Here is a 20,683-nt window from a genome sequence, read left to right on the forward strand (position 1 = left end):
CTGCCCACCAATGCGATAGTTTGGTTGTTATATTAACTTGCATTAACTAAATTCTGACCATTTATTTTTTGAATGTTATTTATTTATATAATGAGCATTAATATTAAACATTAACCTATTGATGTTTCTTTACATTTTCTCTTCAGAGCTCAAATCCGTTGCATTTTCCTTTCCATGTATAGTTTCCTGTATAGATCTTATCTATACTCAAACAGCAACAGTACACCCTAACTAAAGTTCTATGTAATGTTTCATGCTGGCAACACAATGAAAAACTGCTACTTAAAGATAATCAACAGAAAGAACTGAAAATGGTGGAGTTATGAAATGTGCAAAAAAATGGTAGAAGACTTAAACACTGAAATCTGAATGCTGCACAATATTCACATGGTGAAAACAGAAAAGCCACACCCCTTCTCACACACTGCTTAAACACGGAAGTTTTCAGAGAAAACGAAACTAAGATGTGTCTGAGCTGTTGAACTTCCCTCACTGTTCATCTGCACACGCAGTAAAATGGCAGAAGCCAGTATTTCATGGGCTCAGGATCAATTCATCTGTCCAGTGTGTCTGGATCTACTGAAGGATCCAGTGACCATTCCCTGTGGACACAGCTACTGTATGAGCTGTATTACAAACTACTGGAATCAGAAGGATCAGAAGAGAGACTACAGCTGTCCTCAATGCAGACAGACCTTCAAACCAAGACCGGCTCTGAATAAAAACACCATACTGGCTGAAATGGTGGAGAAACTGAAGACTAAAGTACATGCTGATGTTTCTGCTCAGTGTTCTGCTGGAGATGTGCCGTGTGACGTCTGTACTGAAATCAAACACAAAGCTGTCAAGTCGTGTCTGATGTGTCTGAACTCTTACTGTCAACATCACCTTCAACAACATGAGACTTTCTTCAAAGGAAAGAGACACAACCTGATAGACGTCACTGGACGACTTCAGGAGATCATCTGCCCTGAACATGAGAGACTACTGGAGATTTATTGTCGTACTGATCAGCGGTGTGTGTGTTCTCTGTGTACGATGGATGAACACAAAAATCATGACACCGTATCAGCTGCAGCAGAGAGAACTGAGAAACAGGTATGAACTCACAGCACTGTATATATTAATGATAAACTGTTAATGTCAAATAATAAATATTCTCCATCCCCTTATACTAGTAGGAGTCTTATAGATATAGATTGTTACTTGTTATTTTCAGAACTGGTTCATACCACGTATTATTAGTAGGTCCTGTTTAGCTGACCATATCACTTAAATACTAATAGATTTACATTGGCTTCCAATTAAGTATCGTATTGAGTTTTAACTACTCCTTCTCACCTACAAAGCAGTAAATAATCGTGCACCTTCTTACTTAACTAATCTTATCCATCACTACATTCCATCTCGTGTGTTAAGATCTGCTAATTCCCTAGAACTTGTCCCTCCCTGGATTCATACAAAGTCTCTGGGGTCTTAAGGGCTCGTTATAGTCGTGCTTAGGTCCTACGGCGTAGCCGCGATGGGGTAGGTTCCGCGTCGGTTTTCATTTATACTTTTGCGTCGTCGTCCGCTTCGACGTGCAAACACACTCGCAGACCGCTGGGAGGCAGTATCCACGCGTGTATCCACAGTAGCAGCGCGACTGTCAAAGAAGAAGAAGCTTGGCAAGTTAACCCGCAAACGAAGAAGAAACAGTAACTTGTTGTGTATGATTTGAGAACACCAGCAATCATGGAAGTAGAAAAACAGTGACTTTTGTTGCAGTTTGAGTTAAATCACTCCTCAACTTGACCATTCTTTGTTTTCTCCATCGCAAACGGAAATACTTATGACACAGTTTTTTTACATGACGGGAGGGGTTCTGGTGGACCAATCACAGCGCTTGCGGTCTGCGTAGAACTGACGCACTGTTAAAATTTTTGCGAGGTGCACGTTAGGCCAGCACAGGCTACAGATAGCTTACGCCGTAGCTACGACGTAGAACTTATGCACGACTATAAATCGGGCTTTAAGCGTTTAGCTACGCAGGTTCTCACTTGTGATCAATTTACTATCATTAGATGTACGTACCAGTGACAATCTTTTTATTTTTAAATCTCGTTTTAAGACTTATCTTTATAAGCAGCTTTTATGTGACTATGTGTGTAATTAATGCATGACTGATCTCCATTAATGTATTATGGCTGTAATTACTGTATTGCTTTTATTGTAAGGTGTCCTTGAGTGTCTGGAAAAGCACCCATGGATACAACGAATAATAATAATAATAATAACTTTGGGCCATTCTTTTATTTTCACACAAGAGGGTTTTAGGTGATACAAAAAGAAAATATCATCAAAGAATGAAGCAGATTGGGAAGGAGCTTAAGGATATGAGAGATGTTATTGAATCTCATAAGGTGAGTTTTCATGAGAAGTTTGAGTGCCGAAGGAGTTTCAGTCTGACTGAAGCTCACTGTGTGATGTAGTGATGTAAGATCTGATTGTAATGTGAGTGTGTGTGTGTGTTTGTGTGATAACAGCGATCTGCACAGACAGCAGTGGAGGACAGTGAGAGGATCTTTACTCAACTGATCCGCTCCATTGAGAGAAGACGCTCTGAGGTGATACAGCTGATCAGAGATCAGGAAAAGACTGCAGTGAGTCGAGCTGAAGAAGGACTGGAGCGACTGAGGCAGGAGATTGATGATCTGAGGAGGAGAGACGCTGAGCTGGAGAAACTTTCACAAACAAATGATCACATCCATTTCCTACAGGTAACACAACCACTGATAAACAACACAGTGCTTTAAGTTACATGTTGATATTAGAGAAGAAGAGTCATTTCTAATATTACTTTCACTTTAACTGAATCTTTATAGTTTGAGACATTAAAAGTAATTCCAAAATTTTAAGCACAAATTAGAGGTCTTCACGGGTACAAATTTTCAAAATTCTACATGAAGAGATCCATGAATGTGCTACCCAGAACCTACCTGAACCAGTCTTATATTTGAAAGTTGGACCTGGACCCGTGCAGAACTGAGGCATGCCAAAAATGTAATATCCGAACCTGACGCAGACCCGTCTATTATTTGATAGCTGGACCCGAACCCAGCCAGAAAGACGATCAGCAAATTCCACAGCACATTAAGCAAATAAACAAGTTGTAAAACTTTGTGTTACCATAGCAGTAATTTCCTTTATATGAAGTTTTATATGTAGTCAATCTTCCTGAGAGCCTATTTAATTGAGTCAGTCTCCAAACCTTACCAGTGACCATCAAGGATTAGGCCCTGCCCATTTCCGGAACAATGTCCCTCCAATATGACCTCATGCTCTTCACCTCCGATGAAGATCTTTCCTCTAACACAGATTTGTCATCAGCGGTCTGCCCATCCCCAGGACCCTCCAACCCTAATCATGCTCCCACACAGAGCTCCGGGGAAAGAGGATGCCCTTCCTGCGGTTTCACATAAGTGCCGCTGCTTAAATCCCTTCTCTCCGCCTCTGGCAAGACGTCCTTGAACCTATCCTTTTACAACTCCACCCGGACCATCTTCAACCCCTGCAATAGTAAAATAGACTGTGAACGGGTTGTGACACGCTCTCCCGATCGCCAACATCAAATTTTCTAGAAGGATGTCAAAAGCCCAACTTTATGAGCTTTACCTCAGTGCTCAAACTGGAAAGACCCCAGTAGCCGCTCCCCTGACATCTTTCAAAAAAGAATCTGGCTGCCCTCTTAAGAATCTGGGGCGTTTTCCAGCAAACCCACGGCCAGCTTCAAGGGCCTCGAGGGCTTCCCCTCCGGCCATCGCGCATGCCATTTAGCGCCTTCCACCGCAGTAGCCATTCGCCCCTCACCCTCTAGTCCAGCCAGTGCGGCTGCCCAAAACGCGCCACCACCCGTAACCTACCCATTCCTCTCACCCCCACCTGCCTCCCTCCTCGCTAATGCCTCCCCTATCCAACCCCATCTCCCTCCCACCTCAGCTTTGCTAAACCAGGCTCAAAACCCACCAACTTTTCCCTCCTCTTATTTCCCCCCTGCCCTTTCCTCTAATGTCACTGGAGTGCCCCCCCCAGCGTGAGGCTGCCTCCAAAGGCAAGAAACACTCCAGCTCCTCCTCTCCTTTCTCTTTCTACAGACCTCTCTCTTCCATGCGCAGCGCATGGCGTGAGGCTGTCTCTGCATGCAGTGCCTGCCCCAGTTTTTCCCCTATTAGGACGTTCCCCTTCTCACAGCCGTCCCCTTAGCAATGCCCGCTCAAGCCATTGCCATAGACCCTCCCCCATTCGCTCCCAAATCCTTTTAGGTACAGACATGGACCTGAAAGACAGCCATCGTTCTTTGGACTTGCACATTCTCCATCGTCCTAAAAGATTTGCCTTCCAGCTCTAACCGTATCATCTCCTTTGCTGAAGGCGAAATAAGAGGAGGGAAAGGCCTAATAAATATACAGTCATTTGCTCAGTTTTTCCAAACAGGCATAAAGAACTTAATGACTACCTTTCCATAAGTTCTCATTGTCGTTCGGCGGCAGTCATTTTTTACACTTCCCACAAATAATTTTCTGCCAAATGCGCCACGAGAGTCACACACTGACTGAACCAGTGCCCAGGTGAGCATTGGACTTCAAACTCTACATTAGAGTTTTTCTTGGCTGCCGCAACATTTCATATGCCATCTGTAAATCTCTCGATCACCAGGTTAAGTCTTGCCTGTCAGTACAAAATTCCACCAACCCCCAGTTACCCCCTGACTAACTCCAAAAAGAAGTAGAGGCTACATTTATGATCGGACTTATCAGATCAGATTACCCCCCATTCCACACCTATCATTAACCCCATCAGCATAGCAACAAGGAAATTCTCAGGTAAAAAGTGCATTATTATTGATCTTTCAGCCCCCCAGGAATGCTTCATCCCTACAACAACAGCTTAATTCCCCTATCTGAATTCTCACATCATTACCATGACGTAGATCACGTGCTCAGTCTGATTAAATCCGCTCAGTCTGATTAAATCTGCTGGTCCTCACATCAGCCTTCAAGGTCATGCCAATAAACCCTGATTTTTGGAATCTCATTGGCGTGCTCTGGTGAGATACATTTTCTTTGCTGTTCGCTTGTCTTTTGGATGCAAAAGCAGCCCCAAAATTTTCGATACTCTATCGGAAACATTGTGTGAACATAGTGAACAATTATGACATCCTTTATCTCATTAACCTACTAGATGTTTTTCTCCTAGTCTCCCCCAAATCTGCTCCCCCAGCCGCTCACTTTTCCATCGCTCTTTGGAATTTCTCAAATTTACACTAGACTTTGTGAAATGTCAAGATTCGCTGCCTTACGACAAGATTGACAGAATCGTTAACATAATTCAAAACCTAACCTTCGCACAGCAAATTTCCAAATGTGATCTTCTTTCTTTACTCGGTTACCTCAACTTCGCTATGAGAATCGTGCCTCAAGAACACCCCTTTATTTTACAGCTCCTGTCTTTAGCATCTTCTGTCTGTGGATTAAACAACCTAGTCAATTTAACCTCAGAATTTAAAGCAGAATTAAACCTTTGTAAGGGGGTGAATTTTATATCCCCCATCCATCCGTTTGGCCCAATGGCGAAGTCCAAACCGCATGGGAAGGATTGATAGCGCGTTCGGTCTTTTCCGGAGCTTTGCAGATGACGTTTTGGCGTTACGTAATTTAGGTATATTTATCTCTAATCTGACTCCAAAGACAAAGATTTAGTTTATATTATATTACAAATTTGATTGATTATTACTTTTAAAGTTTACAGAATTTAGATGGATGTTTGTTTATTTATTCTGATAAAGCTCTGGTATTACACTCGTTCATTCGGTTCTCACAGTCGCACATGATCCTAGTACGGGCCTCATAATTAATATACTGGTCAACGGTCGTAAGCGAATCAGTGTTGGTCGCTGCCAGAGGTTGGACTATACGCTTAAGCGGCCGCTTTCTGCGTGCTCAACTTTAAACATACTTTATTTAGTCCCCTTAGAGGTGACACTTAATTATTACAATTATTATTTCTAATCAAGATTAATGAATAGAATAACATTGAAATAAACAGAGGTTGAGGCTGACCCTATTTAGAGTAATCAGAAATGTTACTCTAAACGGAAAAACAGCCTCCACGCTTCTAAGTACACTTAAACTAACTCCAATTGCTAGTCGTATCTCTCAAATCCTCAGCTGATGTATTATTCACTATCTAACTGGGATTGGGCCGATCCTAGCCTGATTTCAGTCCTTACGGTAACTACGGATACAACGATATTACTTGCAGTGTCAACATTTACCGAGCAACACAGAATAAAATCAAATATAACAATTTATTAACCAGGTAGGTAAAACATAATTCAGAAGCCAATTTACATTCCAATTCGAATACGAAAATCAAACGAAAACCCATTGCATACCTGGTAATGAGATGAAGATCTGGTTACAGATTCCTCAAAGTAAAATAACAATACATGATGCTGTGCAAGGACAGCATCATGGGGGTGCATTTCTCGATATTGAAAGTCCCGCCTAAATCTTCTACACATCTCCTTAAATAACCAGAGAACAAAGCATATAGGAATTTGGTACTGATTGGTTGTTGGTAAAACTAAGGGCTGTCCTTAATCTGTATACAGTGGGTGATTGGTTTATGCTTAGAAAGGGAGGTGTCTATCAACATTGAATGAAGTTTCACATATACTTTAACATTGAATTCTGTTGTTATATGAGTGAGACCTGTAACCACTTGCAATGAGACATTCCAATAGAAAACAAATAAGATACAGATTTTAGATTCTTTGTGCATGTAGCATTTCATATACAGTTTGCTTTTAGAGAAAAGAATACAAATGTATGACACCCTAAAGGTGTGTCTTTGAAACCCAAATGTGTCTCAGTGGGAAGTCCACTGTGAATCGTGGAGAGTGGCTTTTCCCGCGCATTTACTTTGCCCCCATGCAGTGTCCTTTGGGGAGGTGCTATCTTATTTAGGAAATTGTCTTACAGCTCCGCCGCTTGATCATATCGGAGAACATAACAGTCCCGATGAGATCAACATACAGTAAGATGTTAGCTCTTGGTGGTGTCCAATCTCTGTAGTGTTCGTAGTGTTCAAGTTCAGTGTGTCAACCAAGGCCTGTGTGCTTTGTTCAATGAATGTCCCATTCTTTGGCGAAAAAACCACCTGTTTTTAGACGTTCTGTCCCTTTGAAGAAAGTTGTCACCTCTGAACGGTGATCTCCTCTGATTTCAGACATCGTCAGGTGGGGATCATGTCATTGACAATACATTACTGTGTGAAACACCTGCACATCTTAAGGACCATTCATTGATTGAACATTGATCAATACTGATAGACTCAGCAACATTATCAATAGATTCATAGGGCAAACCATAAATAGAATAAATAAAAAACATAGCACATGATACCTTGATGTGGAAAGTGCAAGTGGTACGGTCTCACCAGGTCAAATATATCTGATCTATAAAATTACCAATGTTCTTTCCCAGTGTTGTATTTGGAGTTTAGTTGAATTTAAATGTACTTGGTCTCTGGATATTGAAGAAGAAGATGCAAAAGATCAGGTTAAAACAACAATGCATAACATTGAGGTATGCATATTATAAAAATAAAACCCAGAAAATAAAATGTTAAAATAACCTTGAGATATGCATGTTACAGATTGTATGAAAATAAAACCCAGGAATGGTTAAAATGATCTTCAGGTATGCATGTTATAGATTTTATGAAAATACACCCAGAAAATGTAAAAATAACCTTCTTCAGGTATGCATATTATAGATTGTATGAAAATAAAACCCAGAAAATGTAAAAATAACCTTCTTCAGGTATGCATATTGGGTCATGTGAAAATAAAAGAAAATAAAAACCAGAAAGTGTTAAATAACATTCAGGTATGCATATATTGGGTCATGTAAAAAAAATAACGGAACATGTTAAAGTAAAATTTGGTAATGCATCTCATAGGGTGTATCAATAAACGTGATAGTAAAATATTGCTACAATAGATTTAGGTATGGGCATGGTAGACCATATATAACAACAATAATAATAATAATAATAATAATAAGCACATAATGTTGTAATCATACCATGCACACATCTATCATGAATGTTGAGGGAACTCTGAATTTTCTAATATAAGCACCTTGTATAGGCCTAAGATTAACTTAGTATATGTTCAGAACATGTTGAGTCCATGAGCACAATTGAAGATTCAGAATCTCATGTTAGATTTCTATGTGTGCAGGTATGTGCCTATGTGTATATGTATCTGTATGTGAATGTGTATGTATAGTCCATACATTTGAAGATTTAGAATCTCAGATTTCAATGTGTTTGCGTGTATAAGTAGGTGTATGAGTGTAGAGATATGTGAATACTTATATAGGTGTGTATCTGATATGTCGGCTAAGTCACATTTGATATTAGGAGTTGAGATGTAAATGGTTTGATTGATTCTTGAAAATTGTTTGTGCTGTTGTTTAGTGATAAGTTGAGGATCAGGGCGCCAACTGGTCCTCACTTATGACAACAACAGTCAGATTATTGATTTGAGATTTAGACAGTAAGTTTGTTATTGCAATTAGAAACATAATCATCAAAGTGTGACTTTGCCATGTAAGTTTCTTATGAATGTTGTAGTTTTGCTAATATGGGTGTGAATGATATCACTTAGAATTTGTGTTGGATTAGATGTCCCTGTTTGTGTAACAGGAGAATGTTGATTTTAAATGTAATGTTAAGTTTGGAATATGTTGTGTGGTGTGTAGTGTTTATGTCTGGATAGTCTTTACGTCTATACCAGATGTGTTACGAGATTGTTTTAGTCAATGTGTGTGCTGTACAGTCAGTGTTTGTCTGAAAGATGGGTGGATTTTATCTCTAACAATTAGTGTTGCAAATTTTGAGGCCATGTCTATTCATGATGGTATAGTGTAGTGAGGTGTAAAATGGCCTTTGAATGTCTTCGCACCCATCCTCAGTTTTCTAGATTGTTTTTTCTGCAGGGTTCGCTGTCTTTGATGTGGCCAGACATCTCTGGCCAGGATTTACAGCTTTCAACCTGATAAAAAGACAAACAGAGAAGCAATTTAGTTTTTAACCCTTTATGCAATTTGCATTAAGACATGCGGTACAATTTCTCCTTTTGGTGATCAGTCATTAGGGAATAGATGTACCAATGTCATATTATTTTGCAAATTTATTTTCAGAGATTAAATTAGCTTTACATCCTTTGGTCAGAGTTTTTTTTTTTATTGACTACTGCTATTGCAGTGTAGTCTGACAGTGTATTACTTTAAGCTGTGATAGCATTTTAAACTCTTATGCTGTCTGCTGTGAGCATTCAAACTCCATTTCTGCTGGAGAACTTTCCCATAAGCTCAAGTGACTTCATTTTAAGTTGCTCAGTTCAGTCAGACCTGTGGGCAATTCATCAGCTCATCACACCTTTGACTGCTTCAGATCTCTGACCCAAAAGGACTCTTTTGTTTGATGTGTTCAGCATTTATCATAGGTTTAGTTACCAAATGATTAAAATAGACCTCTGTATTGGATTAAAAAAAAGGGTTAGGGATTTCCAATGAAGGAGATTTGGTTCACTATCATCACGAGTGTCATGTAATTTTTCAGTGTTAAAACATGGCAACACGTGACAGCGTGCTCCGCTCCTTGACACACTGTGTAGTGAACCAATTCTGTGAGTTTGGCCTGTGTAAGTTATTTCATATAGTATACATACATGTAATACACCACTTTTTACCATCTGAGGCCTGTTTGGCCATGACAATATAATGGATATTGCAACTTGATCACAATGTAGATTATATTATATAAAAAACAGTATTAATTAAAAATACATTCGTTACTGATCTCTTAAGGATTACCAGACTGATGTTTGTGTGTCTGAATTTGCAAGATGTTCCTGTATCAATATATTTAAATGTGAAAAGGTGTCAGCCCTGGACAGACTGGTGTGAGGCACAGATTTTCATTGGTTTATGCTAATGTATTCCTACAACAGTTTCAAGACTAAAAATTGTGTGGCCTTTCACATCTCTATAAAGCTGTACAAAACTGTCTTTAAACAATTTTCACAGACTCATAGGGAAAGACTAAGCCAAGAACTTTTAACAGTCCTGGTGTTTATCAAGTTCTTAAATAACACTGAGATTGATTTACAGAAGGAAAATATGGTTACAGACAAATGTCTCTCTTAAAAAACAATGTTCTCTCTTGGGAACAATGGATAGCCCGTTATCTGAGTGGGGGGTAAGCCCTTTCATCTCAGTTGGGTGTCTCACAGTGAGAGATAAGACCATTTGTGTTGGCCTAGAACAACATTATTTTTTCCTGCAACAATTTTAGGTTTTGCTTAATTGTATGTCATCAATGGAGGAATACTACATTGAATTAGAGGTTTGTAATTGTAATATGACTTACTGAGTCCATTCTATTCTCATTCAGTCCAGAGTGATCTTTTAGAAGGCTCACTCACAACAACTCATTTAAAATCATTTCCCTACTTGCTTAATGTCCAGCATTCAGTTACATTTCTCTATGCATTGGGGATTTTTAAATCCAACAACGCTGCCTTCAATCATTCATACATTTCCTTCATTTTCCAGCTTCATTACAATATTACCTTAATTCATCAAATATAGATTGTACACTGATGTTTGCAGCATTTAAAAATCTTACTATCTGTGTGCTTTTCACATATCAATTGTCCAAGTCCTCCCTTCACATGCAAACACATTCATTGCATTGTAGTTTAAATCATCCAACATCATTTTTCAATTGTTAATGTTTTTTAGCTGTTTTCCAGGTTGTGCATTTACTGTCACAACATAAACAATTGTGTAGAATTTGGTGATTTAAATTTAGATTCTAGATGTTTCCCTTGTTTGAGAATCAGAACAAATTTTGTATGATTTAACTCCAATGTGAGACGATCTTTTGTTTTCCGTAGGCACGTAAACAAAAGATCTTAACAGAGCAAAGCAATTCATTCTTCATTTAACATCACACAGCATTTCCTAATAATGTGGTTTCATTTCATTCTTAAAGCCCCACCGGATTTGATTTCCAGTCTAACATTAGGTATATTTACAACCTATTTCATAAATGTGGGATGTTTAAAACAATCCTTCAAACATTTTTAAAAGGCAAAGAAAATATTGACTTACCACATCAGCTGAAGAAATAGAAGAAGTTCAAACCTTTAGCTCCATGAAAAGACTCTTATTCTCCAGGGATCAAATCAGTCGTACTTTGTACATTTTGATAAGATTTTCTCACTGGTTGAATATCACGTCCCGGGAATCACCACTTTGTAAGGGGGTGAATTTTATATCCCCCATCCATCCGTTTGGCCCAATGGCGAAGTCCAAACCGCATGGGAAGGATTGATAGCGCGTTCGGTCTTTTCCGGAGCTTTGCAGATGACGTTTTGGCGTTACGTAATTTAGGTATATTTATCTCTAATCTGACTCCAAAGACAAAGATTTAGTTTATATTATATTACAAATTTGATTGATTATTACTTTTAAAGTTTACAGAATTTAGATGGATGTTTGTTTATTTATTCTGATAAAGCTCTGGTATTACACTCGTTCATTCGGTTCTCACAGTCGCACATGATCCTAGTACGGGCCTCATAATTAATATACTGGTCAACGGTCGTAAGCGAATCAGTGTTGGTCGCTGCCAGAGGTTGGACTATACGCTTAAGCGGCCGCTTTCTGCGTGCTCAACTTTAAACATACTTTATTTAGTCCCCTTAGAGGTGACACTTAATTATTACAATTATTATTTCTAATCAAGATTAATGAATAGAATAACATTGAAATAAACAGAGGTTGAGGCTGACCCTATTTAGAGTAATCAGAAATGTTACTCTAAACGGAAAAACAGCCTCCACGCTTCTAAGTACACTTAAACTAACGCCAATTGCTAGTCGTATCTCTCAAATCCTCAGCTGATGTATTATTCACTATCTAACTGGGATTGGGCCGATCCTAGCCTGATTTCAGTCCTTACGGTAACTACGGATACAACGATATTACTTGCAGTGTCAACATTTACCGAGCAACACAGAATAAAATCAAATATAACAATTTATTAACCAGGTAGGTAAAACATAATTCAGAAGCCAATTTACATTCCAATTCGAATACGAAAATCAAACGAAAACCCATTGCATACCTGGTAATGAGATGAAGATCTGGTTACAGATTCCTCAAAGTAAAATAACAATACATGATGCTGTGCAAGGACAGCATCATGGGGGTGCATTTCTCGATATTGAAAGTCCCGCCTAAATCTTCTACACATCTCCTTAAATAACCAGAGAACAAAGCATATAGGAATTTGGTACTGATTGGTTGTTGGTAAAACTAAGGGCTGTCCTTAATTTGTATACAGTGGGTGATTGGTTTATGCTTAGAAAGGGAGGTGTCTATCAACATTGAATGAAGTTTCACATATACTTTAACATTGAATTCTGTTGTTATATGAGTGAGACCTGTAACCACTTGCAATGAGACATTCCAATAGAAAACAAATAAGATACAGATTTTAGATTCTTTGTGCATGTAGCATTTCATATACAGTTTGCTTTTAGAGAAAAGAATACAAATGTATGACACCCTAAAGGTGTGTCTTTGAAACCCAAATGTGTCTCAGTGGGAAGTCCACTGTGAATCGTGGAGAGTGGCTTTTCCCGCGCATTTACTTTGCCCCCATGCAGTGTCCTTTGGGGAGGTGCTATCTTATTTAGGAAATTGTCTTACACCTTTGGCTGTTATTCCCTAAACAATGGAAAAAGCTTACCTTTTTCTATGATGAAATTGTGCTTTTAGCCTCAGGTATCCACCTAGTCACAGACGCAGCCCCCTCAGTTGGTTTTGGGGGCTATTACCAAGGTCGCTGGTTTGCTTCCACCTGGCCCCCCAACTCGACAAACTAAAGTCTTCTGCCTATTCCTCCACACTGTTCGAACTTTACCCAATCGTCATCGCAAACATCCTGTGGGGTAGAGAATTGATTTATACTGTAAAAGCATAACTTTTCATTGTGATAATTCCTCCACTTCTCAACCAGGCACTATTAAAGCCTTCCTAAGCGGAATAATTTTTTTATAAACTCATTTTCGGCCAGCACTGCCCAGCTATCAATAACCCCCAAATCACTCTTCTCATCAAAGGTTTAAAAAAATCCCAATCCAGCCGCTCTGATTCCTGTTTACCTCTTACTCGTGAAGTCCTAAGCAAATGCCTCTACACTACATGTTAGATGCTCAGAGTACACTTGTAACTCTAATTTCGACACGCAGATCCATCCGACATTCTCTGAACTACAAACTCCTGACAACAACACCATATGCTTTAATATTAAGTGCAGCAAAACAGACTAACTGATGCATGGTCATCCAATTTTTATTTTCAATCTACACTCCTCTCTCCAGCCTTACCTGTCAGTTTTCTTATTTCAGCGCATTGTCGCAACTTTCAAAACAAGAGGCAGTTGTCAGTCGCCATGGAAACCTGAGGCAATCTTGGGACTGTACATGCCCTTTAGCGCGTTGGTGCTGACTAACTCTGATCACGGCTGGGTGTACTCCAATCAACTTGAGTATTGCACACAATGTTAATCAGACCTGGATTTCAAATAATTAAACTGGGACTGACCCAGTGAAGACCTCTAGCACAAATACCATCAAAATACAGGATCAGATCACCAGTTTACTAAATCGTGAATGATGTAAAACTTTTCCATACTGTTAGTTAAGATCTATACAACAAGAATTAAATAAGAATTAAATAATCAAATAATGTTTCATTAAGTCAACTTAATAAATGTGAAGTCATGTGATGGTAACCACAAAAAATCTCCAACATCAATTAACAATAAACACAATAAAAAATCTTTTTCTCTCGTTGTTTCGTAGAGTTTTCAGTCTCTGTCTGTCTCTCTTGGGTGTAAAGATGAACCCAACATCGCTTTTACTTCTCAACTCTCATTTGATGATGTAAGGAAGTCTGTTTCTATACTGGAAGAAAAACTAAAGGATTTCTACAAAGAGATTGACAAGATATCTGATAGAGGTAAAACAGCACACTCATCAAACTAATTTAATCAAAGATAACACAAGTAAGCACAACATGCATTTTTTAAATGAAGGTTTTATTATGAAGGGAAAATAAAATTCAAACACAGATGGCCCTGTGTGAAAAATGCTTGCCCCCTAAACTTAATAACTGGTTGGGCCACCCTTACCAGCAACAACTGCAATCAAGTGTTTGCAATGAGTCTGTTACAGTGCTGTGGAGGACTTTTGGTCCACTCATCTTTACAGAATTATTGTAATTCAGCCACATTGGAGGGTTTTCGAGCATGAACCGCCCTTTTTAAGGTCATGCCACAGGATTGAGGTCAGGACTTTGACTAACCCACTCCAAAGTCTTCATTTTGTTTTTCTTCAGCAATTCAGAGGTGGACTTGCTGGTGTGTTTTGAATCATTGTCCTGCTGCAGAACCCAAGTTTGCTTCAGCTTGAGGTCATGAACAGATGGCCGGACATCGTCCTTCATGATTTTTTGGTAGACAGCAGAATTTATGGTTCCATTTATCGCAGCAAATCTTCCAAGTCCTGAAGCAGCAAAACTGTCCCAGACTATCACACTACTACCACCATATTTTACTGTTGGTATGATGTTCGTTTTCTGTAATGCTGTGTTACTTTTATACCAGACATAATGGGACACACACCTTCCAAAAAGTTAAACTTTTGTCCCATCAGTCCATAAGAGTATTTTCCCAAAAGTCTTGGGGAACGTTAAGATGCTTTCTGGCAAAACTGAGTTTTGTCCTTTTTGCTCAGCAGTGGTTTTCATCTGGGAACTCTGCCATGCAGGCCATTTTTGCCCAGTCTCCTTCTTATGGTGGAGTCATGAACACTGACCTTAACTTAGGCAAGTCTTTTGTGACCTCTTGGATAAGTCGCTCTTGGGGTAATTTTGGTCAGCCGGCCACTCCTGAGAAGGTTCACCATGGTTTCATGTTTTCGCAATTTGTGGATAATGGCTCTCACTGTGGTTCCCTGGAGTCCCAAAATGTATGCAAAAACAAAATAAAATTCAGGAAGGGGCCCAACACTTTTCCACACCACTGTATGTACTGTATATTTAATGTGAGAATTACATCCATTATGTCTGTTTATGTCTTTAGTAACAAGCATCAAAATTACACCCAACAATGAACCAAAGACCAGACAAGATTTTCTACAATGTAAGACACTACAAACACACACACACATGCACACACATGAAACTCACAGCTTTATTTACAGTAAATGGTTTTGTTTTTATCTTCATCAGATTCTTGTCAGCTGACTCTGGATATAAACACAATGAATAAAAGCCTCCATTTGTCTGAGAGCAACAGAAGGATTTCATGGACTGAGAGAGTCCAGCAGTATCCATCTCATCCATACAGATTTGATAATGTGTGTCAGGTGTTGTGTAGAGAAAGTGTGTGTGGACGCTGTTACTGGGAGATTGAGTTCAGTGCTGATGTTTTTGGTGTGGGTATATCAGTGTCATATAAGAGCATCAGCAGGAAGTTTCAGGGTGATGAATGTAAGTTTGGATTTAATGATCAATCCTGGAGTTTGTACTGTCGTCCCTCCAGTTGTTCATTCTCTCACAATAACAAACGCACAGATCTTCCTGTAGATTTGAGTTCCTGTATAATAGGAGTGTATGTGGATCACAGTGCAGGATCTCTGTCCTTCTACAGAGTCTCAGACACAATGAACCTCATACACAGAGTCCACACCACATTCACTAAACCTCTATATCCTGGGTTTGGGGTTTATAGAGGATCAACAGTAAAACTGTGTGATGTTAAAAAATAGTTTATATCTGAATGTGAATATCAGTGTTTGTATTTTTTATTAGTTTGTCTTTGTTAAAGTCATATGTGGTTTATAAGGATGTGTTTGACGTGTATAATATAAACCTGGTTTACGCTTCATGTGTCCTCATAAGCCAAATGGCCTAAAACATACTAAGGGCCCTATTTTAACGATCTGAAACGCAAGTGCTTGGGCGCTGTTGCTATTTTCCCGGCGGGAGAAATAACTCTTGCGCCAGGCGCAAATCAATAAGGGGTTGGTCTGAAGTAGGTTCATTATTCATAGGTGTGGTTTGGGTGTAACGTCAAATAAACCAATCAGAACGCTATCCAACATTCCCTTTAAACGCAAGTGCGCAAGTTCCATGGCGGGTTGCTATTATTATGACGGATTTACCAGGCGTACGCCAGGAGCGGTTCACAGCTGAGGAGACCGACGTTCTTGTAAGAGCAGTCAAAGACTGAAGTTGTTTTGTATGGGGATGGGAGAAACCCGCTCAAATCAGCATAGGTTAAACAGTCGTGAGAGGAAATCGCCACAGTCTCATCAGCTGGCATCCCCATCGTTGCGCCAAGTGCTACAATGATGTCAGGAGACGGGGGAATCCCAAGCTTGCCAGCATAAATCGGGCACGCCGTGTAACAGGAGGTGGATCTGCCTCTACACAGATCTGCGTCCACCCTCACCGCTGAAAGGGTTTGGGGGCTTTGAAATCGGACCCAAGAAACGCAAGCAAGGTCCAACCCCAAAGAACACTTACAAATCAAGTTCATAAACATTAAGGTTTCTTATGAAAACATTTTAATTATTATTTACATAAAATAAACGTAATACAGCCAGACAACAAACTTATGAAAATATTTTAATCGTTATTTGCATGAGAATTTTTTAACGCAGCCACACAATAAATAAAAACTATCACCACAATGCTCACCACTATGATTTCCCTTATCTCATGTGTTAATATTTTTTATTGTAACAATTTATGATTTGCAAAAATAACTGTTGCATCTGTGTAGATTAGATAAGCAAATTGTGTGCGCGTTGTGCACGCTATAGCCTACACCTACATTATGGTCAAGCATGCGCCCTTAAAATAGCATAATAAACCACGAGCAACGCGCCACTGACTTTAGACTAGTTTTTTTGGTCAGTGGGGCAATTGTTTTTTGAAACTGCAAAATAGCATCAGGGATGGTTTGCGCCGGAACACGCCTCCTTTTTTGCGCTGAACCGCCCAGGGAGAGCAAGTTCATTCCCTAGTTTGCCGACGTGGGTCTGTTGAGGGAAAAACCCGCTGTGCGTCGGTGCAAAATACGAATGATACATGCGTCACTGACAAAGTCAATTGCGCTGGGTCAAAGATAGGGCCCAAAATGTATATTTATTTATTTTAATAAAAAATGCAACATAATCTACAAGGATTAGGTTAAGTGTTTGGGTTAGGGTAAGGGGATAGAATAGACTAAATAAAATGTAAATGTTACCTGTCAGTTATATGGCTTCTTAGGCGGCCATCTGCCATGGTTCCCAGACCTTTAGAATGAAGACTATGGTGGAGACTGTAGCTGCTACAGTTCTTAAGTCACCTGTACACTAAATCGAGATATTTTTTTATTCAACCCTTCTGAACACTTGAAAAGTCATTAATACTGCATATGTGTTTAACCAAACAGCACATATTACAGCAATTCTCGAATCACAGTTATGGAGTCATGTCCAAGGAACTGAGAATCAAAGAACTGTGGATACTGACCATGTGAGAGCCACACGGTACACATGTTGGACAAAAGTGAGTTGCTGTGCTGATACCATGAATGGCACCATTTATGCAAAATCCACAAAAACAAGGGGTTTGAACATAAATGTGTGAAAACACCCACCCTACAATGAAAAAAAATCCACCCACTACTTCTTTCTAATCCCCATTAATCCCCTTCGTTTTAATCCCCCTTAAGGATTTTAGACACACCTGAGACTTATATTACATCTTGTAAAACTGGGAATAATAAGCGCCCTTTAACATATAACGTATTGACAGAGGCGGATACTACTTGAGTACTTTGAGTAAATTTTCCAAGCATTTGTCTTGGGAAAAAATTTACTTTACTAAAAAATGTTCACTACATATAAAGAGTTTGGTTTCAAAACGCAATAAATCCATTTTGACAAATTTCGGTATACACGTGTTTTCTATACCAAGAAAGTGACAAGATGAAACCCACTATTTTCTGTTACAAACTTTCACATAGCATCTTTAGGTTATATCCATAACTTGATTTTCAAAGATTTACTATAAAAACGGATAATTTTTTCCACAAAATGCAATAAATCCATGACAAGTTTTTATTCAAAATGCTATAAACCTATTGAATCAATCGCCTATATAAATGTGCATTCATCTTTGCCATGTTATATTCATTTTGTTGACTAGTTGTACACACTAAGTAAAATATAAACATTAATGTCATTAATCAAAACACTTACTTTGTCATATTAAGAACAATGTCATTGCTGCGGTTATACTTGACGTCGTCACTTAACGTTTTTCACAGCGATCAGCTGTAAAATGTTTTGGTCCTGCTCGATTTTCGTTGACTTTGAGTAAAATTATGGAAAGTTTTTCATAAGATCCCCTGGGGTCAATGCGTTATCATGACAGAAACTTGATGCTGTCGGCCCGGGCAAACAAGCACCCGTCTCCCGAGTACCTTTTGTGTAAATTATTAGATGTTGATGGCTTACGTTTCTTTCCCGTCACAGAAAACCACCACAGGTTTATCAATGCTATTAAAGTATTATTTCGTTTTTGTATGTTTGGTGATCACGAAGTACATAGTTGATGAGGAAAACTAGGACTCCGTGTACTTAGTGCGCATTGTTTGTTTACATTGCGTGGAATGGTGCGCTGTAATCTGTGGAGTGGATTTATGGCATTCTGTAGAAAAGGGGGAGTGGCGTTTATTGCATTTTGGGAAAAAGGGAGAAAAGATGACAGAATAACACAGCGGATATTGGATTTTGCGTAAAATTAAGAATTTACTTTTTAATACTGTCCTGGCAGTAACTCATATTTTTCAAAAATGGCGTTTATTGCGTTTTGGAACCAAACTCTTCATATTTACTTTTATGTAGAAAGTAAAAATACTTAAAGGGATACTTCACCGATTTAGCATTCAGCTTTGTATCTGTAGAAACCCGGCAGTATTACTGAATGACCATGTTTCCCTCCCTCATTTCCCCCTGAGAGGAGAGATATCTGCATTTTGGTTCTGCAAAAAAGTCCTCCGATGATGTAATATGATGATTTTTGCATCATCGGAGGACTTTTTTGCAGAACCAAAATGCAGATATCTCTCCTCTCAGGGGGAAATGATGGAGGGAAACATGGTCATTCAGTAATACTGCCGGGTTTCTACAGATACAAAGCTGAATGCTAAATCGGTGAAGTATCCCTTTAAGTAGTGTCCGCCTCTGCGTATTGAAAATGTGCATGGTACAGCTAGTTATATAAAATGTTATTTGTTATTGAAGGTGCTTTAGTTGCATAACATCAATGTAGGAATCGTATCCAATTTTAATCAACCATATGCTCTTACACATGACTTTACTTGAATGTGTCTGAATGCACTGTTCCCTTTTAGATGATAGAATTAGATTTAAATGACGTCATTATATGAGGACATTAAAAAACTGGTAAACCATTTTTTAAAGGGGTCAAATTGTCAGATTGCATGTTTTCCTTTGTTTTTAGAGTGTTAAATGATGTCTGTGCACATAAAAGATATGTAAAGTTGCAAAAATTAAAGTTTCAAATCCAAAGAGGAATTCTTTTTAAACGTGAAGCCTCATCCACGCCCACCTAAAACGGCTCGTTTAACACGCCCATGTAGTTAGACGTCATACTGGTTTGAACATTTTCATAACACCGCCCTCATATATACGCAAAGATAGAGGGTGTAACTTTGTAGTATTGTTTTTTCCGCCATGTCGAGCAGACGCTGTGTTTCGTTGCAAAACTACTTTGGTTGGCATTCCAACAGAGTAAACATTAAGAAACCAGTGGTTAGGTTTTATTTACAACACTGTTTCAGAACAGTACAGCCCAAATGTTCGATTGTGTGCTGCACATTTTAAGGAGGATTACTTTCTAAACATTGCGGAGTACAACCGCTGGATGTAAACAAAGGCTTCGTCTAAAAAGTGGAGCAATTGTAACTTTGCAACTACACTGACATCCTGTAAGTAGCCGATGTTTTCATATTTAATACATTTCCTCACTGACGATTCAAAGACGAGTTTGGTGCAGAGACGCGCCTGTGTTTTAATGCATTTCCTAATGATGATCCAAACGCGAGATTTGAGAAGTGCAGATTAGTGCTTGTTTGTTGTTTCTACGTTTACAAATGCAAACATGGTTCATGTTTTAGTATCCTTACCTTACCGTCTGTTACGTTCTGCTCACATCGCGCTGGTAAAGTTGGTTGATTAGCTTAGCCATCCGTGTTTTCTGGGTCCGATTCAGGCTCGTGTTGATAAGGTAGTAGTAAATACGATAGTGTCTCGTGGCTTTCACTATTGTTTAGGGAGCTCATCTTCCAAAACTTGGCAAGGAGCGTCATATTTCCGATTACGTTACTGAGGTATTCAGCCAATCTCAACGCACTGGATAGCTGGCCAATCAGTTCACACCCGTTGACACCGCGCTCTCTCACAACGATGAGC

General features: G+C 39.1%; 1 protein-coding gene across 2 annotated transcripts; it reads left to right on the plus strand.

Moving 5' to 3' along the window:
• The first annotated feature begins 436 nt into the window (after window positions 1–436).
• LOC135719234 (E3 ubiquitin/ISG15 ligase TRIM25-like) lies at window positions 437–18,178 on the plus strand. Of its 2 annotated transcripts, XM_065241858.2 has the most exons (6): window positions 439–1,098; window positions 2,307–2,402; window positions 2,526–2,759; window positions 13,991–14,147; window positions 15,271–15,330; window positions 15,420–18,178. In XM_065241858.2, exons 1-6 carry the CDS (start codon window positions 517–519, stop codon window positions 15,956–15,958), a joined length of 1,668 nt encoding a protein of 555 aa, XP_065097930.1. In that variant the 5' UTR covers window positions 439–516; the 3' UTR covers window positions 15,959–18,178. The 2 variants fall into 2 exon arrangements, with proteins under 2 accessions (XP_065097931.1, XP_065097930.1); XM_065241859.2 differs by lacking the exon at window positions 2,307–2,402 and having other exon boundaries at window positions 437–1,098.
• Window positions 18,179–20,683: the final 2,505 nt, after the last annotated feature.

Source organism: Paramisgurnus dabryanus, chromosome 14 (assembly GCF_030506205.2).
Source record: "Paramisgurnus dabryanus chromosome 14, PD_genome_1.1, whole genome shotgun sequence".
Classification (NCBI taxonomy): domain Eukaryota; kingdom Metazoa; phylum Chordata; class Actinopteri; order Cypriniformes; family Cobitidae; genus Paramisgurnus; species Paramisgurnus dabryanus.

Bases quoted from the DNA above. Each gene is read 5' to 3' on its own strand.
- LOC135719234 (XM_065241858.2), top strand. From the start codon at position 517: ATGGCAGAAGCCAGTATTTCATGGGCTCAGGATCAATTCATCTGTCCA. The intron at 2,760-13,990 runs GTAACACAACCA...GTTGTTTCGTAG, and splicing joins ATCACATCCATTTCCTACAG to AGTTTTCAGTCTCTGTCTGT. The intron at 14,148-15,270 runs GTAAAACAGCAC...TTATGTCTTTAG, and splicing joins TGACAAGATATCTGATAGAG to TAACAAGCATCAAAATTACA.